The sequence below is a fragment of the Podarcis cretensis genome, assembly GCF_951804945.1.
Source record: "Podarcis cretensis genome assembly, chromosome: 3".
NCBI classification, from domain to species: Eukaryota; Metazoa; Chordata; class Lepidosauria; order Squamata; family Lacertidae; genus Podarcis; species Podarcis cretensis.
The window spans coordinates 77,713,719-77,738,282 of NC_137172.1; the positions used below are offsets into that span (position 1 = coordinate 77,713,719).

Consider the following 24,564-nt stretch of genomic DNA (forward strand, 5'->3'; position numbering starts at 1 on the left):
TTCCCGCAGGCCGTACATCGAAAAAGGGCTTGCTAACTTCCTTGCTGTACTTCTTTTGCGGTGTTTCAAAAGTAAAAGTGCAAGTTAAAACAGCAGCAACGCGGGGAGGGAATTTCCGCGCGGTTCTCACGTCGATGATAATTATGAAAATGTTCATTGATCACCCAGTGTTCTCCTGTTTTTCCGATTGTTTGAGATATATATGTGGGGTTTGTGTGTGTGTGTGTGCATTGTGCGTGCGTGGGTGTATCTGTGTGTACGTTATGCACTACGTGACCAGAAACACACACACACACACACACACACACACACCCTCCTTCTGAAATCATCCCATCTCCATTGGGGTGGGCCGACTGGCGGATTAAACAGGCGCTTGACATCATTTTTTGATAGTAAAAATAAGGAAATGCGAGGATTTTGAAAACATATATACTGTCACTCTATCACTAGTTGGATTCTGGACGCTGTGATCAGGCTGCAATCCTATACCCGCTTACCATGCAGTAAGCCCCATTAAAGCCCCATTAAACTGAATGGGACATGCGTTTTGAACAGGCACCGGCAGCTTCTTGCCGCTCCGCTTAGGGTTACTCAAAATCGCTTAGCAATGCAGCTCGGCAACTCTACACTCCATAATTTTGCAGCTACTATTTTGTTAAATAAATAAATGCGTTTAGCGTTTCAGTATTGAAATCCATTGCCTTGTTTTAGTTGGGAGGCGGTATTTAAAACAAAAACAACAAAGGGGAGAAAAGGAAGAAAAAACAACAACCCCCTTTCCCACGTGGATCGGTGATTTAATGCTGTTTTTCTTGCTGCTGAGGGAAATGATTGAGCATTGGGTTTCAGTGTTTATTTTCTTACAGACGTTTTTCTCATTTAAAAGCCTTTAAGCTGCCTCCCTTTGTTTGATTCCAGTTTTGATGTGGACTTGAAATGTGAAGTGCAGAACGAAAACCCCGGCATAACTGCTCCAAAAGCAGATTTATGGCTGAGAAAAGCAGAGGTCAGGCTGATTGGCAAAACCCATAATTTCTTCGCGGAAAGCCGCCTCGATCGCTAGAATAAAAAAATGATGGTGGTGGTGGTAATGGTATTAATTAATAAGCTGTTTGCAGATATTTTCATCAGTCGTGAAGTTAGTAGGTGGTGAAATAATTCCTCCTCACCCCCTTCCCCAAAGATTTCCCCCCTCCTCTGTTGTTATGGTTAGCATGGAAAACGGAATCGTTTTATGGGTCTGATTAACAGAGCAATACTATAGAGTTTAATGGGACTTTTCCCCAGGTAAGTGAGCATATGATTCATCCTTAATCGGGTTGTCTATTTTCCTGGTAAAATACGATTCTGCTTGCCAAGGCTGAATGAATCCATATCTGTTCTGCTTCCTAAGGATTTTCTTTTTAAAAAAACTTATGGCAGTGGGGTTTGTGTGGATTTTACAGATATACCATTTATTGATATTATTTTAATCACAGCATATTAAACCACCGGATTCCACTTATTATTAAAGACAAACAGCACTTTGTTTCTGCGTACGTTTTTATATGCATGTAAAACAGAGCTGATTTGTGCTTTTTAATGGGCAGGGTCGTAAATTTTGTAGAGGTCGCTAGCAACTGATGGTTCTGTAAGGCCGAATCTGAGCCGATCCAGCGCAAAGTTAATTAACAAATATCGTGAACTGGATAGCTAAATATGGCAGAACCCGAGTCTGTTGAAGTGAAAAGTCAGTCTCCTCGGTGTGGGGCTTTGGTTTTTGTTCTCAGTAATCAGAGCACACACACCCCTCACACACACACCATCCTAAATAAATACACGGAAACGAGGAAATTTGAGGTCCCTTGGAACGATCGCTTAAAAGGACTGACAGTCCAAGCCCCCTTTCCTCTGATTGTGTGCGAGTCATTTACAGCCCAGTCCTATGCACATCTACTCGGAAGTAAATCCCAATGAGACTTACTCTCCGCCCGGGTAAATGTGTATAGGACTGCGGCATTCCTCAATAATCCCAGTTTCCCCAATAATCCGGCCGGTGGTGTCGGAGGCATGCCTGATTTTGTCGAGGTTGCTCCAGCCCCTAGGATTCGAATACTCGATTTTGTGTGTTTCAATTCAACCCAGTTCGAAGTCAAGCGCTTTGCTTTCCTGCCTTCTTTGTGAGGAGAGGAGAGGACACTGGATATTATCGCTGGGTAGAATTAATATTAATCCTCGAAGCCGTAAAATAAGCGAGAAAGTGGTGAAGTGTCTGCTGAGGGGGTTTAAAAGGTGCTCATTTTCTAAGCTGCAGGCTGAAATGGCCGCCTGATGATCAGGGTCTCCTCGACAAACCGAGAGGCTGAAGGGCCGCCACGTGGTGAGGGAAATGGGTTGGGTCAGAGACTGCGCATGCCTCTGCCAAGCCTGGGATGTGGCAAACTCCACTCAGACCTTCCTCGTCTGGAGCCTTCAGGGAGACTGAGCCGAGTCTGAATAAGCAGATGCGCCACAGTTGTCCTCGCTGCTCTCCTCTGAGTCCAGAGCAGAGGAGAGACAGTTTAATATGTATTGTTATTTTTAATGTGAGCATTAATAAGCAAAACAGTCAATCAGTAAACTTCCGAGATGCGCAGAATGCATTCTCAGAAGACCTCTGCCTCACGTGGGACCTTGGCGGTATCTTGGCTCCATAGGAAGTCTCATCTGATCTATAGCGACAGTCTTAGACGCGAATTTAGCTGAGTGTAAGTCTCACGGAACTGAACTCAAAGTTCTGAGCAGGCATGTATAGGACTGCACAGTCTAAACGCAAACTTGTGTATTTCAGGGCAGACTTGGTGGGCGAGGTGGGCATGATCGAGATAAAAACAACCCCCATCCTGGATTTGGACCAGGTTTTCGTTTGGTGAAATGTCTCCAAACTAGGGACACACTCCTGTAAGGAATCTCAACCGTCAACCCGAGAGCGCTGACCTCAGAGAACAAGCGAGGGGAAAAACCCTTCCCAGAGGCGGGGATTGAAAGCGATATAGTCGGCCAAATGTCTGTAAGACTGCCTGCCTGCTCCTTGGAGAAATCCAATGTGGTTCATGTGACTTTTAGCTTTAGCTGCAGTTCTGACTGAAGTTGCTTTAGCTTGGGAGAAACTCAGTGGGATTTTACTTCCGAGTAGACCCGCGCGGGCTTGTTCCTGCTATCTGTCTCTCGTGAACCCGGATCAATGGATTTGGAAGAGCTTTGGCAACCTGAAAGTGCCGCGCATGCCAGCCGTGAATCTCCTGTTGCCGTCGAGAGTAAAAGCAGATCAGGCCATCTGGAAAGATGGCATTATTTAAGCACTCAGTAGAAGGGAGGGAGGGAGACGGGGGAGAGGAGAGAGAGAAAAAAAAAACACCTTCCGTAACTCCTTTCTCATCAACAACAATCCAATTAAGAAGCAATACTTGGGTTTAGGTCAAGGTGGGCTGCATACGCATTCCCTCGGTCTCCTGCGAGCCTGGTTTGTAGCACAAGGGCCGTGGCTCGGCGATAGAGCAGAGAAGAGGCGCTCTTAGGGGGCCTTGGCTAGACTAGAGGTCGGAGTGGGCCAAGACAGGTGGTTGCTTCAGTCCAGCTTTTGAGGGACCAGGACAGACACGGAGAGTGGCTCTCAAGTATATGACTGTTGCTGGAGAATTGGAAGGACAGAGTGACCACGGCCGCGCTATCCGCAACCAGCTGAGGTTCAGCCCGAGCCTCTTCGGCTAAAAAGAACGTGACAAGCTTTTCTTCTGTAGATTAGGAAAAACCCACGGCGGGCTGACTACCTGAGAAGGTATCGAGATGTCTACTGCAGCCACTTTCTTTGGTCCAGGGCTGCGCTGTGTCCACATTCAAGAGCAGATCGTGCTGCAGCGTGTTTGCTGAGCGAAACTCATTCTGAAATAGGTATAACGTTGGGTGCTGGTTGCATCTCCTGAAGTAGCTGTACCACTTCAGGCTGCTCACCTGATGGAATGCTCCCCCGTCTCTCTAAACCAGGGGTGACGAGCCTTTTGTCCTCCTCCAGATGCGGCTGAACTAGAATTCCCATCACCTCTGGCCATTGGCCGGGCTTGTTCTGGCTGATGGGAGTTGTAGTTCATCAACACCCTAGTGGGCCAAATATTCCCCACACCTGCTCTAAATAAAACACCTGTATATAGATGGAGATTGTGTCAGGGAGAACCATTCCCCTTGGCACTTACTTTTAGGGTAATTTTATTATTGTGCGTTATTTATGGTTTTGTTTGTTGCATTTATATTCCATCTTTTCCTCCATGGAGCTAACGGCGGTGCAAATAATTCTCCCCTCTTCATTTTATCCTCACAACAACGCTGTGGGTGGGGTAGGTCACGCTGAGAGGCAGTGACTGGTTCAAGATCAGCTTGTGAGCTTCATAGCCAACTGAGGATTTGAACCCAGGACTCCCAGATCCTAGACTCGGGCACAGCCCTTAGTGCAAACTCGGCCCAAGAGTGAAAGAAGTCCAAAGGTGCAGTAGATCTACCAAAGCAAGTTCCATGCATTCTGCCTTAATTAGTTTGATGACAGCAAAGAATATGTTTGTCGGATATTTGAATTAACAAACCGATGTTTGATGTTTGAATTAACAAACCGAAGGTCCTAACTGTGGCTCCGAAGCCCAGGGTCTCATCCCTGCTTCCCACCGAACCTGCTTCATACTAAATAAACGCGGCGGCAGGATTCTGCTCATCTCAACCCAAGCCCTGCCTTTCCGGTTTTGCGTTCCTCATTGTTTATTTCAGATTGTAAACTCCGTGGAGGCAGGGACCTGTCCATTATTATTATTATTATTATTATTATTATTATTATTATTATTATTTGCTTATCGGTATGTAAAGAGCCCTGCACTGTAGCAATAGTAACATCTTTTTTCTCAGGGCTGTGGAACGAAATTATGCGTGATCTAGAAAGCTGCCGGAAATGAAGGTTTGCAGGAAGCCAACGCTGCAATTTCCAAGGGCAGCGAACTACTCTAGATAAGAAAGATGGGTGGAAAGATCACTGCACAGTGGATGGTGCGAAGGGAAATGGGGTTATTCCCCGCGGTCTAATAATACATAAAGGTTGGATTCTGGCTAGGTATAATACAGAGCGTTGACACAAAGGTAACACAAAGGCTCTAGGCTGAAATATATGAGGACTGTGGTACTGGCCTGCCTTACGGTGTTGTTGTAAGAATGTGTACGGGACGCGCTTTGAATACAAACAAATACACTACAGTATTAGACATGTTCGATATTAGCCTGATTCTTCAATAACCCTTTAAAAGGTCACTGGATATAGAAACAACCCAAAGCAGAAAATCACATTTGCAGATCGGAATATTTTGGGGGGTTGGGGTCCTGAAAAAATAACGTTCAGAGCAATCCTTGACATGTATAAGCCCCCCCCCTCCAATGGGCTTTTCTTCCAGAAAAGCATGCATAGGATCGCAGCCTATCGGTGCTACTGTATGCTTACGAGGAAGTTAGTCTCCCTGAGGCCATTAGGACTTTCTCGCAGGGGGAGTGATCAAAAGCCTTCGCTCAAACCCTTCGCTCCAGGTTTCCGAATGCGTTTACCATGCGTCCGACCACCACCTCTTTTTCGAATGATCCACCTGGGAGTGTGAAGTGCAGCGACAGAGTGGAGCTTCTCCATGTCCCCTTTCCCAGCATTTCTGAATGGAGCCACTAACCCACCTTTCCGAAGTACTGGGTTCAATGATACTTGCTGCCCCTTCCAACCCATGGGTTAAGGACCCCGCCTAAACCAGTTCTTTAATCTGGCAGTGGGTGGCATTTGGAGTTTTGAATGCACCAGCAAAAGCTGAATTGGACACCGAGTCCCGTTTGGAGAAGCGCACTTTAACTTGAGATGCGGGCTCAGAGAGACGCCGAATTGGGAAAGTAATAAAGCTACTTTTAGTAAAGGAAGTTTGATGGGAACGTTCATCGCGCTTATCTGAGGTGGCGATGCACAAAGAGCCATGCTTGCTCTTTGTTCTCAGCGGGAGAGGCCTACAAAGATGTCTCCTCTCCCAAGCTGAGGATGAAGGAGCAGGAAATTAGGTCAGCAGCGCTAAGAGTTTCCCTCCAGCAGCTGAAGGAATGTCAGCACAGGTCGAAGGACACGCTTGCAGATTCTTCTATCTACTCTTCTCTTTCCCATGCAAAGCCAACAACCCATAGGCAAGCTGTGTTGCGTCTCAACACTTCCTGCAGTAGTTGGGCTTAACAGGGTTATGGGTGGGGTTTTAAGTTGCAGCTTTCTATATGTTATTACTTGAGAGTAGGCCTCAACTTAAATCTGTAGAGCTAATTTCTGAGTTTCCGACTGCAGTCATTATGCCCACTTACCTGGGAACAAGACCCATTTTGTCTACTTTGCGACGAATTGCCTTGGAATAAGAAGTGTGGAGGTGGCGGTGAAATGATGAGCCAATTCAAATTTCCCCACAGCTGCTGACTGGGTAGGTGGCCTTTGTTAGGCTTTTTAGGGCACTGGGTGCACAGCAAATCTGTTCTGGATGACTACAAAAGGAAAGCAGATTTTGTGGTTGATTCCCGAAATCCAGATCAGAATCCCTCAGGATAGGTGGGAAACTGTGGAACAGAGGCAGATAAAATCCAGATCACAATATTTGTTAACGTTAGCATTGCACACAGACAATATATGTTGGATTGGTGTGGGGCAAGTAAGATTCTCCCAGATCCTAAGAAGATTCCTCTGGTATGAATAAGACTAAAAGCTTGTTTTGCTTCTTATATCCCTCCTGCTGTGGGGCAGGTTGTAGAAGGCAACACAAACCATTTCATAATAAAATAATAAAAATAAATAATGCTATCAGCTATTATTACTGGAAAATACTGCAGTGAGAAATATGGGCAATGCTGCTACTACAAGGACACTAATGTTGTAGCAGACTTTTAGTAATTTTTAGTAGTAGTACAGCAATGGTCTACAGTTTCCCCTACACCTGCATAGGTGTTTTCTCAGCTTTTAATGTTACTGTCCCTATTGTAGCGGTTTCCTCATAGATTTACCTGCTGCATGGAACTGCATTCTTGAAGTTGCAAACACAGCAGAAAATGTTTTCTGGGTGTTAGTGATTCATTATAATAGAAGTAAATGTAATAATATAGGGAAGCCTTTTATATTCAGTTTGTAACTTTAATAATAGACATGTGGTTATTTTCGTTTGCTAAAACCAAAATGATACAGACATTGGAAAAAATAACAATAATCTTATATGGGTTTTTTAAAAACAGGTTTAAGTTCCTGTTAAATGAACTCTTTCCCATTATTTATTTGTAACTAGTGGAATCCCGCTGGGTGAGTGAGGAGAGGCGAGCCCAAACACTTGGCCTTGATTACAGATGTCCTCTCTTCTCTCCCTGGGCTGGGGCTGGCTTTCCCTAGAACTGTGTTTGTTCTTCCACTGTCATACTGTAAGCACACGAATCCGAGTGAGGAATCTTAGATCGGGTGGGTTGCGGGGGCGGGGGGGGGGAGGAGAGAAACCATTCGGACTAGAAGAGATCCATTCTGCGGAGGCCCCTTTTAGTTCTGCACACCTTGCCTGCAGCGCGCACCTTGTCTACTTTGAAAAGATTTCCCCTTGTCTTTTTATTCTCCGCAGAGGCTGCTTCCTAATGTAGTTTCTCTGCCTTCGGTGCAACAGCTCGAGCAGTAGGCAGGTTGCAAGAAACCCGAGTTCTGAATATTAATGGCCGCGCGCCGGTGAGCGACTTGGGAAGAGGAGAGAGGGAAGGGAATGGGAAAGAAAGAGAGAGAGAGACTTTCTTAGTTTGCCTTGCACAAACCAGCACAATGGTGTGTGCTTTATCGAATCGGTTTCTGTCAGCTTCACCCGGACCAAACGCAAAAAAAAAAAAAGAAGGCGGCGGCGACGCATCTCCACGCAAGCCCTCCCTAGTAGCCCACACTTTTGAGCAAGATTGTGCCACTGGAAGTGGAGAGCGCCTAGGATGGCAGCTCAGAGGCATTCTTAATCCGGATCGAAATTCCGTCTCGAGGGTTCAGAGATCAGAAGACGACCCTCGGGCCAGAGGAGAAGTGGTTCAAAAAACGCCATCCTCCTGCCCCACTCCGCGCTGCTCTCCCCCATGCGCGATCGATGCTCGTCGTCCGGCCAGCGATGCCGGCAGCTGCCTGGTCGCCTCTGGAGGGGGCAGGAGGGGTGGCTGTTCGCCGTCCTCCCGCCTGCCTAGTCAACGGTGCCTGTGGGATTAGGTCAATTGGTGTGGCTCTCCTCCGCCTCATTTGGTTACTAATTGGTTTCTTGTTTTAGAAATCGAAATCTCATTTCCAGAAATCACAAAGCCTCGGTAGGCAGGCCGTGAAGGTAATCCGGGGGTGGGATGATGGGAAAGATGCAGGCGAGCAGGGGGCGGGGGGGCGGGGAGAGGAGTCTGCCTTCAAACAGAATCGGGAGGAAAGCAGCAGTGGAACTTCGCCCGGCTTTTCAAGCGAAATGTGAGCTCGTTAGAGCCATAATAGATACATCCCACCCACTTCTTAAGGCTACTTATGTAAATATGATAAACCAGGCTTGGCGAAGCGCGGAACGGAGATTCCCTCCCCCCTTTTTTTTACCTAGGAAGGTTAATGTAGCGTAGCTTGGAAATCTTCCAAAATAGATTATGTTTTCCCTTTTTATCTTCCACCACTTTAGCCGGGAAAATCCCCCCTTCAGATTCCAAGCTCCTTCTTCATCTCTTCCAATTCTCGCTCCTTCTTCTTCTTCCTCTGCTTCAGCGAGGCTCTCCAAATTGCAAGAAGAAACCTTTACATCTCCTGACTAACCTAATCCCAAAGGCAAAGAGAGAGGGGGAGAGGATCTGGGTTTCTCACTTTTTAAAAAGAAGAAGAAAATGCAATCAGACTACAGTATTTGAAGGGGTGGGGATTGGCTGCGGTAGGTCAAGTGCACCCCAAGCAACTTTACTCAACGTTAAAATCGGGGCGGGGGGAATACTTTAAAAATAAAAGATACCGAACTATAATGTATCTGAAGCTGCAGTTTTTTAGTACCCCCTTTTAACTCAGCGTGTCTTAACGCGCAATAAATGCAAGCGGAAGACTTAGTTGAAACGTTTCGAATTAAGTCCAAGCTTGATTCCAAAGGAACTGACATTACGATAAATATTTTAGGATTCGTGGGTTAAAATGTTGTTCATTTCAGAGGAAGAGAGGGGGTGCAGGGTAGGGGAAAAACTAAACTGACAACGGCTTGCTTCTGAGTAGTCGCGATTAGGATTGCGCTGCAACTTCCGGGTGAACATCTCCGGCCACAAGATTGTGATCCAAACGCACTTAGGGGGCAAGCCTATCCACTCTCTCCTTGGCCTCTGTCTCCTTTGATTCTGCGGGATTCACTTCTGAGTAGACGCTCATAGGATCCCGGTGTTCCTGTAGCGCTATTGAAGTGCTATTGAATCAATGGGACGTTTTAGACCGGAGCAACTAGGGGAGATCAGTCAGTTTGAGATGTCAGTGTTACTCAGCTTGAGTCGCAGTGCAAGTCTATCACCACCATCACCACCCGTCAATTAAATTTGTTGGTCACCTCTTTACCAAGGTAACTCAGAGTGACTTACAATACACTGGCAACTAAGTCTCCTTGAGCTCAGTGGGGCGGCTTCTCTCAATAAGCGGATAAGACAGCAGCCTCGACGCCCTCCACCTCGCCTGGCTTGTGGATTGAAAAAGCTGAAAGTCGCCCACCCACCACCGCGGCGAGGTTTTAAGGAATCCCAGAGACCAAAGGATTGGAGAACGGTCAGATGGCGGCCAGTCATTCATGGGAAAGGATGGAGACATCTGGCCAGTAGAAGGCTCTCGCTCCCTGCCCCCCTCCTAAATCTCACGTGGCTCAGTTTGGAAGAGAAGTGCTCGCAAGGGCGAGCAAAGCGCTTGTTTAGAAAATATTAACTTGGCTCGGCTGGAGGGAGGAGTTCACCCGGAACAGGAGCAAAAGAGCTGCAGAGCAGGGCGGGGAGGCGGGAGAGAATAGAATTGTGCGTTCTGCCCAAAAGTTAACCTGTAATGCAGGCAGGCTATTCATTAACCCGCCGGGGCAGGATCTGCTGCTCCACTTTTAGTAGCCTAAGAGACATAGGAGGCCCCCCTCTATTCCCCCCCCGCGCTTTTGCATTCGGATTAATCAGCAACTGGGAAAAGCGCAGAGGCTGGAATGGGAACGTTCGGGTCGCCCACAGAGGGTCTCGTGAGTCGACAGGTGTGTTTCTGTGTATGCACACAGACAGCGTTACTCCCGTTGCTTGTTTAAATCCAGACCTCCTTAATACGTTTCTGTAGATCTGCACATCCAGGCAGCTCCCCCCCCCAAAAAAAAAGTCTTTACGTCTTTCTTCTTAATTCTTAATTCTTCTTAATAAACACATCGAAACGAAAGGAACCCGTGAATGTCTGAGACCTTCTCGCTTCACTCGGCCAGTCAGGCTTCTGTACAGTACGTTCAGTTTCCCGAAGAAGAGAAAAGAACCCTTCAGGAGTTGGTTGTTGTTGTTGTTTTTAAAAAACAGACGATCCAGTATTCATTTAAGGCGGCAGCTACGTCTATCTGAATGTAGCTGGATAGCCACGCCCTTTCGCTTAATCGTGGCACTGAGAGAGCGCATAAACTCTCGAGGCTCCATCACTGAAAGTCAAGCCTTTCTTATAATAAAAAAAACCAATCAACAACTTAGGCACACAGGGGACTTGAGCCACAGGGGACTCCCTTCTAAAGGAAGCAAACACGCACGGATTTGGACTTCCAGGCTGAAACCCTCGGGAGGGAGCGCCACTGAATCCAAGGACAGGCGTTTCCAAATGCGCATCAATCCAGTCATTCTAGGCGCCCCGGGATTCAGGAAGCTTCCTTGAGCCACGCTGAACTTTACTTCCGAGCAAGGATCAGCTTGGAGCCTTCCCTGCCAGCCACTTCCGTCGTCGCCCCCACTCCCCCAAGTCTGATTCCCACGTGTAGGCGGCCAGGTGGGATTTAGAAAGGGGTGTTCTCGTCCTCCCAATATTTGGTGTTGGCAAAGCGTGCGTGCGTGTGTGTAGCACCCGGCTCCTAGACATTTAAAAGTTCTGCAGAAGACAAGAGCGGAGGGCTTGGTGCGGTAAATCACGCATCTGCTAGCCTTACCGCTTCTGAGCCACTACGAAAGGTTCAGCGTCCTGCCTTCTTGCGCACCTGGGCCACCTGCGCGAGATCCCCAGCCATTAGGCGTGTCCCAACAGACATGAAGTCGGGAGAGAGAAGAGCTGGACACGTACCTTGTTACGGAATTCAAGAAGACCTCCTCAAGTCAGGCACAGAGGGTCCGATGCCCCTGTGCGCGTTCACTGTTAGAGGAATCGGAGGGCGCAATTAGCATGCAGAAAGTTCAGTTAGGTCGTTTTAGACTCTGGAATTAATGCTCCCCTTAAAGATTTACTTCATAATGGATCCAGCTTTGCTCATATCAAATGCGGTGAGACAACCCGGCTCAGTTTTGGGAGTCCTCCTGTTCATCTCGCTCTGTGGGGCCCCGGACTTCTACCGGAAAGTCTGATGAAGATTCCGGGTTCACACTATGGAAGCTTCAGGTGTTTTGTTTTATTTATCGGTACCATTTCTTACCTGCCCGTCACCTGGAGGTCCCAGGGCTGGGTACAGCAATAGAAAACACAATGTTAAAACCAAACAAAACCATCACAATACTATAATGGAACGGTTACAAAAGGAACAGCTGGAAACACTGCTGTCAAGATGTAGGCAGTCGATGCCGGTCCTTATGGACCATATAGAGCTGGAAAGACCTATGCTAGAAGCAGAGGTGCCAACCTGAATAAAATATTAGGGGGGGAGGGGCAAGTAAGCCCCGCCCCACGCAATCACAAGACGCGGCACACGCACACTATGTGAATGGCACTGCCCATCAACTTGCGGGAGGAGCCTGCCCCCTCAAATATTTTATTTGGGGGGGGGGGCGAAGGGACCTAAGTTCCTAGGATCTGGCTCCTATGGCTAGAAGTTTCATGCCATGGTTGCTATTAGAACAGAAGAGGCAGTCTAGATATGCTACAGGTGAACTCCGGCTAGGACTCGCCTGTCCTGTTCCATTTGGCGAGTCCAAGGCTAGGCCGGCGAGGCGGCCGAGTGGATTCCGGGAAAATCTGAATGGGGTGGCTCCAGGTCCGCTTTCCCCTTCGTTGGCACCGTCCTCGGTCTTTTTGGCAAAGTGAAATACGACTTCGATTGCCCTCGGGCTTAGCTTTGAATAATCGCTGGGCTCTAGGGACTTCGGCTGTATCCCACTTACTTGGGAGTCAATTCCATTGGATTCGATTGGGCTTGCTTTTGAGTAAACATGCCCAGAGCTGACTGCTCCCAGTTGGGGGGCCGTGAGAGAGAGAGAGAGAGACAGAGAGAGAGAGAGAGAGAGAGAGAGAGAAAGCAAAAATAACCTATAAAGGCCAAACGACTTGATTTTCACGGCTCAGGTTTTTAGGCGGCTTACCCCCTGACCTTGAACATCTGGATGTATGGTCCGCTGACGTGTGTATATGTACATGTGTAAATCACGGGCGTGTAAATTATAGATCTAAGGCGTAAATCCAACGCACACGTTCCTGGGAATTGAGTCCCACTTGGATACAGTGGGACTGACTCAGGAGTCAACGTGGCTAGTATTGTGCTGAGCACTTCTACCTGGGAGTAACCTTCACAGAGGAATTGCTCTGAATGTGCAGCCAATCGGCTTAGATTCAAGCGCTCTTTGGTTTAACCGAGTTGTAGACAGGTCTGAGTCCGGGGCGGATCCTCTCCAGTGTTTTACAGCACCACTGCTAAAGCACTGAACGTATAAAATGCCATCTTATATGAGCGCCTGCCACAATTGTTAGCTAGCTCAGCTTCTGCCCTCGCGTTTCTTCAGGCTCGGTCGCTTTCACGAGTTTTCACGCGCTTGTGAACGCGAGCGAGTCCCTGGAAACGGGTGGGAGGCTCTCTGGCAGAAGAGTGGGCCGGAGGGGGGAGGCGAAGAAAGGGGAAGGGCGAAGGCTTGCGCGAAGAAGGCCCGGTGTTTGCGTAGCGCGGGCGCGATCGTTAGCGGGATTTAGCTGCATCAACAACAAGAGGCGGCTCTTGGGCCGCTTGCTTCCCATTCTAAGCCCACTTAGGGGGTGTAATGGGATGAGGCGGCATCGAGGGCACTTGCAAGGAAACGTGCGTTGGAATCCAGGCGCGAGAGAATCTGAATGAGCAGCAGAGGAGGCGTGTCCGGGGTTGTATGCGATCCACAACGCAGCTGAGCCACCACGCCCTTGGACCCCTTCCCTCCCTCCTTTGATACCCGCATCCTCTCAGTAATTCCAGTGGCACTTCGAGCTCATGTGTGTCTTAGTTTAGCAAAGCACCCCGGATCCACAGCGCACAGGTTCTACTTGAGGTTGTTGATGATTGTGACCACTAGCTGGTTTGGCATAAACTGTGCCTGGCACCGCGGGTCCAATCCAATGGTTTCAATTTAAAGCTGGAGCTGCAGCCGTTTCAGAAGTATTGTCGGGAAAAGACAACAAGGAGGAGGGAGGGGAGATAAGGAGGAATGCCAGGAACAAGGGCTTTGCAGACAAAGAAAAAAAACCGCGATTCCACACACACATTCATGTCCTTTTCTACACGCAGGCGACGTTTAAGCGTTGTTCCAGGAGGCTTTTCGGATCATCTGCCTGGTTCTACCGCCGCTTGAGGCGGAGGCCGGTCTCCTTCCCACTAGAGGGAACAGTTCCCGACACAGGGGGACTGGAAGAGACCATTGGGGGGAGGAAAAGTGGGGTGGAGGTGGGGGAATTAATTCACGAGGAGACGCTCTCAGACCACATGCAGCCCCAGGTTTTTAATTGGGATTTGTAAGTCGATCCTATGACTTTCCTTCCGAATAACGTTCCTTCCAGAGACAGGACTAACGCCCAGAGAAGAGAAGGGGAAATTTCAAGGCTTCCTTCGTGGCTGGGGAGCAGCCCTTCGCTTCCCAAATAAAATTTCCTCCATTTGAAATCTGCAAAAAAGACGCGACGAGGTTATTAACTATAATAACCGCTTTTGCTTTTATTCTTTTATTTTATTCGGAGAGCTGAATGGCCACACGACGATTTGTGTGTTTACAGGAGCTGGCTGCTTGTTCACACCCAGTTTGATGTTTTTTAAACATTGAACAGAATAGTTGTGGCTAAGCTGAGCGTTATGTTCGTTTCCACGGCATTTCTCTCTTTCCAGGGCCCTCCAAAGGGAATGGGTTTAGTTGTTCTCCACATTTCTGGCAGAAAAACTAGTTTCTGGGTACCAGAAATTGGTTCGTTGTGTGTGAAACGGATGTATGAATGTGGGAAGATTTTTTTCCAGAGAGCCAGTTGGTAGGATTTCAATGATTCGAGAAGCAAAAGCATTCCAGGCCACGAGTCAGAGGAGAGGTTGTTATACTTAATCCAGAAAAACATAAACCCGCATTTATTTCAATCGAATTATCATTCAAGGAAGTGGTTTCAGGTTGGAACGTCTGAAGTCCAGTCAATGGAAGCGCAACCGAGCTGGAAAGTAGAAGAAAAAAAAAATCTTTATAGTTTCATTATTCGTAACCCCTCCCCATCCCCTTGTACTGTCAGGTAGAAACCACAGAATAATTATTCTTATTTAATTAATATATACCGCTCATTGCCAGATCAGGCAATAGGACCCTGCTGCCCTGCCTCTCTTTTATTATTACTATTATTTAATAAATTCGTATACCGCCCTTCATCCGAAGATCTCGAATAACGCGGCGATGTCTCCACAGGACTTGGAGAAGCCTGGGGCCACGCGAGTCGAACCAGCCCTTTGGACAACGTCGGGCGCGAGTTGGGATCTCACCTTTTGCAGGTACTAGTCCGGAATGCAGCTCCGTAAGGTTTTGTAGGGAGAGCCCGGGCAACCCAAACGAGATAGCGGCAGACTGGGAAGGAAGGCTATAGAAGGCTCGTGATAGAAGACAAACACGGGCTTGATGCTCTTTCCTACGAGTTCCTGAACCAGACTCAAGGTTTGCAGGCGATCGAAACGGTCCCCTGAGAAGCGACCTGCAGATCTGTAGGATCCCAGCCATGTAAAATGTCCTTTCTTTCTCTCCCTGATAAATAAGAGGAAACGTCGCGTTGACTTCAGTAGTGGGCCTATGGCAAGTCTGTTTCAGGATTTGCGGGAGGGAGGGGTCACATTTCGGTCCCTGTCATTGCCAGTTTAATAGTGCCAGGGAGCAGGTGACAGAAAAGGTCCTTCGCCTGGGATTCTGGACACTTTCCGAGAAGACAATCGTGGTTTAAAGGGGCAAGGCAAATAATCTGTCTCATATGATCGCCGGAGATACTGGAAGGCTGTTAATGATTATTATGTGTTTTTATATAACGCAAAACCATATCGTCCAGAATAATTGTACGGGTACGGGCGACGTCAGCAACGTTTGAATCAATGCACGACTGAGATATTCTGATTCCATTTAAAATCAGTAGGATAGTTTCAATTCCGCTGAGGGTTCTGAATCAGGGAGTGAGTTTATATCTACACTACAAGCTGAAGTCAGATATCTACTGCTATATATTCCCCAAAGAGTCCTGTGAACTGTTGGTTAATGGGAGATTCTCTGAAAGAGAGCTTGGAGATGAGAGACCCCCTTGAGGGGGGGGGGAGAAACTGAAGGTGTCTCCTCCTCCCAAGGTGGGACCAACAAGGAGGAGGAAGTGGGAAGTGAGGTCAGCAACTCTGAGAGTATCACATCAGAAGGAAGGTATACAGTCTACACAGTTGGGTCAGAAAGACAGTCTAGGAAATTTGGTTCTTCTCCTTGTCCACTTTCTCCCCATGCAAATCCCATCAGCCTAAATACAGGAAAAGGGTTCCCTGGGGACAAGGATGATTGTGGATTTAGGATCAGATTTTTAACTGTGATGGCAATTGAATGAAGGCCTGTCTTTTGTATTTCACACTCATTATCAAACCATTTTTGTCTCTGACAGTGCAATCCTATACATTTCTATTCACAGGTAAGCCCCACTGAGTTCAGTGGTACTTACTCCCAGGTAAGTGTGTATAAGGATTGCAGCCTGAAAGTCGAGGCTGCTCCTCACTCCTCACTTGTTAAGGCCTGGAGGAGAGAGCAAAGAAGGGTTGGTGAGGACCAACATCTCATAAATCAGACTTGACACACAGCTCTTTTCTGCCCCTTTCCTTGCAGACTTTGGACGGTTTCATATTTGTGGTAGCTCCGGATGGCAAGATCATGTACATCTCTGAAACAGCCTCTGTTCATTTGGGTTTGTCACAGGTATGCTATGAATGTGCAGGCATGCACAGGATCCAGGCAAAGAGGGAGGGGGGAGCCAGTTTGATGAGCAACATTCAAGGCCAGGAACCTCATTTGCAAGACATGAACACTTCACCTCCACTGCTTTTGGCAAGCAAGGCAGGTGAAGCCAAGCCTGTTGGCTAGTGCAAATCCTAGCCCCATTTACTAGTCAGTCCCATTCATTTGGAGGAGTGTTTTTAAGCACATCCTTTCAAACTCAGTAAGATGTACTTCTGAGTCAACATGCACAGGGTGGTGCTTTCAAGTCCCATTGACGATGACTTCAGTGCAATCCTAACAGCCTGATCCTAAATGTACTTATTTATTAATTAAATTTGTATACCACCCTTCATCCACAGATCTCAGGGTGATGTACTTTTTGGGAAGCCTCACTGGGTTCAGTGGCAATTCACTGCAGAGGATCATGAACAGGACTGGAGCTTAGCCAATATTTCCGTTGCGCTGGAAGTCCATTCCATTAAACACTCACATAGTGTTTACCGTAATTGAATAGACCTGGGGCATGCTGGCACTCAGTGGCATAGTGTGGGTTGCCAGCACCCAGGGCCATGAGGAGGGGTGGGTGGGAGGGAAATGGATGGAGTACGCATGCACATTCAACTGTTTAACAGTGTCTAGGAGTTTGCAGCCACAGAGATAAGAAGAGTTGTTCAGTTGTCTGGAGAGGTCACTTCCTGGTTCACATGGAGAAGCTGTTGCCAATGGAGCCTAGCAAAAGAAGCATGCAACTATATTGAGGCAGCACCGGGTGTTGAAATTTTACATCCTTAACAATTTTGTGCCTGGGGCAACTGCTCCTGTGGCCCCCCCATGCTATGCTACCGCTGGCACGCCCATAGTACAATTCCAGAAATCTCTGTTCAGAAGATTGGCTGAGCTCCTGTGCATGATGAATTCTGTGATGACAAGGAGGTGAAGCGTTGACCCATCTTGCATCCTGGGCTCCTTCAAGAGAAAGAGTGGAATATACATTCAATTAACAATATTTCCCTTTACAGCTTAGGCAAAGCTTCACCTGTTCAATTTCTAGTCACATTTAAAGGCACAGCAAACCTGCTGAGGATTGGCAACCATGCCTCTTATTTGCTGCCAGTCTTGTGCATGTTTACTCAGAAATAAATTTTCCTTCAGTGGGGGTGTGCTCAGCCTTAGGTCCAAGGCTGGATGTGGAATCTGTGGCCACCCAAGAGTTGCTGAACTCCAGCTCCCATCATCCCTGTCCAATGGCCATGCTGGTTGGGGCTTATGGGAACTGGAGTCCCACAACGGCTGGACAGGGCCACCCCATTATTGGGTTAAGGTATCCTATTGCTTGGTCCAGATGCCATTTTGCAAGTGAACCTGAACTGTCCATCTAATTCGAAGAGCCTTGTTCCTTTTCATGGCGTGAATCAACGTCCTTCCTGTGGGAATGTTCTGGGGTGCAGGAGAGGATATATTGACTAATTATATCCTTATCCAACTTGTGCTAACAAGTTCCCAAAATATCAGCAGAGTTTATAGACATTCCCCTTTAAGTTCACAACGGTAACGGCTGCACAGGTTTGCTAGAACCTCTATAATAATTACTCTGGTAATTTCCCCTTTGTTTCCTCTTAAAATACAAGACACGACACAGTCTTCATAAAAGTATAAAAGAGTTTACTCACGTTCTGTTCACAATGTGATCCCAGAAGGCAGACAGCTTTAAAAAGGTTACATACATTCAGAATCTATCTTGTAGCAAGATAGTCCTTATCTCCTCTCTTGGCTGGGAGCCAAGAGAGCATCCGTAGATGTTTCCTCATCGAAGGAAGATGGCAGAGAGAGAGATATGGCTGCCTGCCCTGTGCTTTTATCATTTACCTGCACAGGTGAGGCCACACCCACCTCTGGTCACATGCGGAGGAAGTCCGTCCCAGGAAGTTTACCTGCTTGCTGGACTGACATCCCTCCCCATGTTCTAACATGTACATTCTAGGAATGTTGTCATTGACTGCTCCTGTGTTTACATCCCACGCTTCCTGGGTGCTTCAGTTTCCAGACCAGAACCCGAAGAGAGAAGCGGCTCAATTCCATCGAGTGGCTTTTAATGGGCTGAAGGTGGCTGAGATCACACTGGGCATAGAATGGGGGCACGTTGTGTCATCATCGATGGAAAGAAAGACCCATTGGGTTCCTTCCAACTCTACAATTCTATTGTTTTCTTTCCCCTGCCCCCGATGACTCCCTCTTGCAGGTTGAGCTGACAGGCAACAGCATTTACGAGTACATCCACCCAGCCGACCACGACGAGATGACCGCCGTCCTCACCGCCCACCAGCCGTACCATTCCCATTTCGTTCAGGGTAAAGTTCACCGAGTAAAGCAGCGGGTGGGAAGGAAGGTAGTGGCCGGTGGCAGAGAGCAGCCTCTTCCCTGACATGCGCATTGTGCCCCCTTGTTTACTAGAGTATGAGATCGAGCGCTCCTTCTTCCTAAGGATGAAATGCGTCTTGGCCAAGAGGAACGCCGGGCTGACTTGCGGAGGCTACAAGGTAGGTGGACTTACGAGCACCAACTAGCGGCACAGCGAAGAACTGTTTGTGCCCGGACTTGAGTACAAAGACAAAGGTGCTTTGAAACCTTCACTGATAGGAATACAGTAATCGGGACCAGTTGGAGCTGTGTAGCACTGCGTGTTTCCACCTCGATTTGAAGCGCATTTACTTGGCAGCCAGTCCCACCCATTTCCCTGTGAAGGCTGAGATTCCTTGTGTACTTGTTTGGGAGAAAGCCCCACGCAGCGGGACTCACCTCTGGGTAAACAGGCATAGGATTATTCCGTGAGCCAGCAATCCTCTGCATATTTGGGAGTAAGTCCCTCAAAATCCCAGTAATTGCTTTCGGTAAGACTTAAAGTCTGTGCAAATCCTCTGCATAGAGAAAATAAGGCTAGAAATGGCAGAAGGGGAGAGTGCTCTTGTGCGCGGGCCCTGCTTGCAAGTTTCCCACAGGCACCTAGGGGGCCACAGTGAGAACTGGATGCTGGACCAGATGGGTCACCGGCCTGATCCAGCAGGCTCTTCTTATGTAGTTATGCTGACCAGCTTACTATAGACTAAGTCCAAGTAAATGCACATAGGCATTTACTGTAAGTGTTCTGGGCCTGGAGATTTTGGGGGGCTGTAGGGACGTGGGTGGCGCTGTGGGTTAAACCACAGAGCCTAGGACTTGCCGATCAGAAGGTCAGCGGTTCAAATCCCCGCGACGGGGTGAGCTCCCACTGCTCGGTCCCAGCTCCTGCCAACCTAGCAGTTCAAAAGCACCTCAAAGTGCAAGTAGATAAATTGGTACCGCTCCAGTGGGAAGGTAAACGACGTTTCCGTGCGCTGCTCTGGTTTGCCAGAAGCAGCTTAGTCATGCTGGCCACATGACCCAGAAGCTGTACGCCGGCTCCCTCGGCCAATAAAGCGAGATGAGCGCCGCAACCCCAGAGTCGGTCACAACTGGACCTAATGGTCAGGAGTCGCTTTACCTTTAAGCTCCAGTGAGGTCAATGGCACTTACTCCCAACTAAGTTGCCAAAGTCCAGGTTAGTGCTGTCAGTGGAAGGCATTTCAGAGTAAACATATTTAGGATCTGGTTGTTGGCTTGCTTCAGGTCTAAACCACTGAGCCTCTTGGGCTTGCTGATAGGAAGGTCGCGGTTTGAATCCAGGCAACGGGGTGAGTTCCCGTTGCTCTGCCCCAGCTCCTGCTAACCTAGCAGTTTGAAAGCACGCCTGTGCAAGTAGATAAATAGGTACCACTGCAGCAGGAAGGTAAATGGTGTTTTGGTGCGCTCTGACTTCCATCACTAGAAGTGGTTTAGTCATGCTGGCTACATGACCCGGAAAGATGACTGTGGACAAACGTCAGCTCCCTCGGCCTGAAAGCGAGATGAGCGCTGCAACCCAAAGTCACCTTTGACTGGACTTAACTGTGCAGGGGTCCTTTACCTTTTACCTTTACCTTACATACTTTCAGTGGCGAAGTGATACCTTCTGAAGTGCAGGCGCACTTCATGATAACTCCACATAGCCATACCCCAGTTGACCAACGAGGACATTATGGCTTCAGTTACCATGCCAGCTTTTTAAAATTCAGCCTCAGGAAGAGTTCAGGAGGACTCCACCGCTTGCTCATGATGGCTTAACATTTTGGTTGACCACAAAAAAGGGGCTTTGGAATTTTCCAACAAAAAGGGTGCCAGTTTACCCTTTAGCCCCATATGCTGATGTCACCTCTCTCTTCCTCTGCTTAGTGGATGGGTTTCTCTCTGAAGAAAGCTTATTTTACAGACAGAGGGTTGGCCAACAGCATCCTAGGAGATGACGCCATCGCCTCTCTGGTGACATCAGTGGTGGCGCTTCCTCCTTGCTCTCCTACAGACTTTTTTGTGTTGGCTTGCTGAAGTCTGCAATCATATACACGGCTTTCTAGGAACAAATCCCAGTGAACTTTCCCCCAAGTAGATATGCCTAAAAGGTAAAGGGACCCCTGACCATGAGGTCCAGTCATGGCCGACTCTGGGGTTGCAGTGCTCATCTCGCTTTATTGGCCGAGGAAGCCAGCGTACAGCTTCCGGGTCATGTGGCCAGCATGACTAAGCCACTTCTGGCGAACCAGAGCAGTGCACAGAAACACTGTTTACCTTCCCGCCGGAGTGGTACCTATTTATCTACTTGCACTTTGAGGTGCTTTCAAACTGCTAGGTTGGCAGGAGCAGGGACCGAGCAACGGGAGCTCACCCCGTTGTGGGGATTTGAACCGCTGACCTTCTGATCGGCAAGCGCTAGGCTCTGTGGTTTAACCCCCTAGGGAGGTGCTTTAAGAGACCTCAGAGTGCCCATCTGTCATAACGCAGCAGCTTACCTTGTTGAGCTGCAATATTCACTCCTGAGAGTAACCCCCACTGAATTCAATAGGATTTACTTATGAGTAGGCATGGTTAGGATTGCTATTGCAGTGTTTTCCAAGAGCCTTGTGTTTTCTGGAAGAAAACTCCTTTAATTTCGGGGCTAACTTAGTTTGGGGCAAGTCTGTTGAGCACTAAATCACGTGCATAATATTCGACTGCGGGGAATTTAGTTGTGTGAATAATTGCGTAGTTTCCGAAGGAGGAAAGGCCTGTTTTCCGATATTTTACTTGCTTCCGGACTGTGCCTAATTCTGTCGAGGACGCCTTTCTTGAGAAGCTTGAGAACTAACTGCCCCTCCGGCTGCAAGGTAGCCCACGTAATTCAAAGGGAGGCTGCCAAGCAATCGCCCTGAGACTCCGTCCTACTGACTCTCCAGTAATTCCAAGTGTTTTGCCAGCCGATCTATATCGGGCACACGCAGAGAGATGTAGTAATAGATTTTGTCATCGCAAATAAACCACGCGACCAAGTTGGGTGAGAGAGTCCACAGTGCGTCTGTCTACTCAGAACTAAGTCCCACTGAGTTTGGTGGAGCTTACACCCAGGTAAGTGGGCATAGGACTGCAGCCCAAGGCTTTAGTCCTATCCACGTTTATCTGGGAGTGAGCCCCAGTGAACAAATTCACTTCCTCAGAAACACGTGAAAGCGCGCACCCCAATCCTATGAATATTGACCTCTCCCCAGAGGCAATTAAAGGGGGGGGGAATCGCCCTGCACAGATCTCAAACGCAATACATTTAAGTTTACACTGTTCTCACGTTCTGCTGAGAGTCAATAGGTGTAGATAATAAGCCTCGTAATTGCGGGTTGGTTGAAGGATGAAGGCACCCCACTTGATCACAGAGGAAGATGAGTGGCAGGTGAACGTCATTCGGATGACTGAGAGGGAGTAGCGCGTTGATCCAGAAGAAGAAAGAAAAGATCATTCCGAGGCTGGCACGCTCCTTATGACCAACTAAATGGGGACCCGGAAAAGCGGCCTGCAAATAGACACAAGAGAGCGCGCAAGCTTATTTCCCTGAGAAGCATCGGTTGTAAAGTGATAAACAAAGTCCTGCCTGGCCGCCGTGGCCCCTTCAGGCGCGCAAAATCAACCCTTGGCGCTGTAGTCCCAACCAGACGATTAACAGGGACCGAAAAGGAGGGGAGGGGAGACCAGACGCGTGATCCTCTGCGCGTTTACTACATTGAGGCACATCCGTGGTGTCGAGTGGGGCTCCCACACTCCCTCTTTCGCGGGTTTACTGTTTGACAGTCTCCGCCCCGGAGAGTTTTCTGTTTGCGCGCGAGCTGTTTCGCAGATCGCTGACCACGAAGGGCAACCCGAACAGCCCTCTCGACTTGAGCGGATCTCTGTGTCTCCCCAACAGGTCATTCACTGCAGCGGCTACCTGAAGATCCGCCAGTACAGCCTGGACATGTCTCCCTTCGACGGCTGCTACCAAAACGTCGGCCTGGTGGCGGTCGGCCATTCCCTGCCCCCCAGCGCCGTGACGGAGATCAAGCTGCACAGCAATATGTTCATGTTCCGGGCCAGCCTGGATATGAAGCTCATTTTCCTCGATTCCCGGTAGGTCGGCGTCGGGGCTTCCTCTCCCCTCGCCCGAACAGCACCGACGTGCCAAATCAAAGCAACCGACCGGCTTTCTCTCTCTTTCTCTGTGTCTCTCTCTTTCCTGGCAGGGTAGCCGAGCTGACCGGTTACGAGCCTCAGGACCTGATCGAGAAGACGCTTTACCACCACGTCCACGGCTGCGACACTTTCCATTTGCGCTGCGCTCATCACCTGCGTAAGGAGCCTCTCCTCTTAGCACGCTTGAAGCCCCTCGCCTAGGCAGGTCGCGCTGAGTTCCCTGGGCCTTACTCCTAAGTCAAAGTGGGCTGGCTGGTGGGCTGTCTTACTTGGGTATTTCCACGTAGCTGCGTGCGATCCTAATCAGGCTTGATGGAAGTCGTGCTGAGTTCATGGGGGACAAGCATGCATAGGATTGCGGTAGCTGCTGGGAGCCGGGCGAAAGAAAGAGTAGGCAGCACGATTGAAACATTTCCCCAAAGCACCATTCAATTGAAATAAGACCCCAGGAAGGAAAAGTCTCCAACACAAAGCAAAATTGTCTCCACCGCAGCCCTTTAACCATAAGCCAGGCATAGGCAAACTCGGCCCTCCAGATGTTTTGGGACTACAACTCCCATCAACCCTAGCTAACAGGACCAGTGGTCAGGGATGATGGGAGTTGTAGTTCCAAAACATCTGGAGGGCCGAGTTTGCCTATGCCTGCCTTAAGCACACGATGGGACGGTTTGCACTCCACTTGACAAAAAGGTATCTTTTCTTTCATAGTTTGAAGGCATGATGTGTTTGGGATTAGGGGTTGAGATTCCAGCTGACTCCAAGAGGACCAGGGTTCCTGCACATTGTCATCATCTTGCAGAAATTGGGGATTCCGTCTTGCAAACCATACCTGTTGAAAGCCCCTCTCCTGCACTGTGATGGTAAGGCACAGGGGCCCTGGTCCTCTTTTGCGTTGGTCACCCCACCACTATGGCAAAAAGAAAGTGCTCAATTATACTGAAAGCTAAAGGAATAGATGTGCTTCATGGATAATCAACTTGACTTTTGTGTAGGAGGGGGTGGGATGTGTAGATGAATTTTCCCATGTCATTCCTTAACTCCAAAATAATCTCAGGCCTATTAAGGTAATAAGAGACCCAACTCCACCCCTCTAGAAGGTTTATTTTTAGAAAGCAACAAAGGATATGCACTTCCCTCATGCCTTCTGCTGAACTGCTTTATGATGTGTTAATGGTGGGTGATGGAATAGATTTGGCTTGAATAAATGACATGGTTTGAGAAAGGGCTGTGAGGAATCGCCTCTCAAGCCTGGTATGAGTGGAAATGCAACCTCTTAACAGTAGAACACTTTGGGTTTAGTCTTCAAATCAATTGCTATTTTTAAAATTTTTGTTAAGTGATTTTGATGGGAAATCCATACTACCTCCCTGCCAACCTTTAATTTTGGGTTCTCTCTTTTGGTGTGTTGGTCCCTGATTCTAATTATATTTACAAGGGTGTGAATCCTATAAGGTTCGTTTTAATTTAGGGCAGGGCTTCAAAGAATCATCTGATGTTAGTGGCTTGGAATGCACTTTTCCAGAGCAGATCCTCATCACTGCTTAAACCGGCTTGCTGCTTGGTTTGCTCTTTCCTAGCTCTGTGCTT

At 48.3% G+C, this 24,564-nt stretch overlaps 1 protein-coding gene across 2 annotated transcripts in view; it reads left to right on the plus strand.

Annotated features, from left to right (window-relative positions):
• The window catches only part of SIM1 (SIM bHLH transcription factor 1), a 58,042-nt gene that overhangs the window by 6,574 nt on the left and 26,904 nt on the right, over window positions 1-24,564 (plus strand). The window contains exons 1-7 of one of the 2 annotated variants that reach the window (XM_079971641.1): window positions 1,073-1,138; window positions 14,860-14,942; window positions 16,291-16,380; window positions 18,641-18,749; window positions 18,853-18,938; window positions 22,715-22,914; window positions 23,028-23,134. In XM_079971641.1, the coding sequence (XP_079827767.1) occupies window positions 16,336-16,380; window positions 18,641-18,749; window positions 18,853-18,938; window positions 22,715-22,914; window positions 23,028-23,134 (547 nt within the window). In that variant the 5' untranslated portion in view covers window positions 1,073-1,138; window positions 14,860-14,942; window positions 16,291-16,335. Of the gene's footprint in view, window positions 1-1,072; window positions 1,139-14,859; window positions 14,943-16,290; window positions 16,381-18,640; window positions 18,750-18,852; window positions 18,939-22,714; window positions 22,915-23,027; window positions 23,135-24,564 lie in introns of those variants that run through there. The other variant, XM_079971640.1, reaches the window with a different exon arrangement.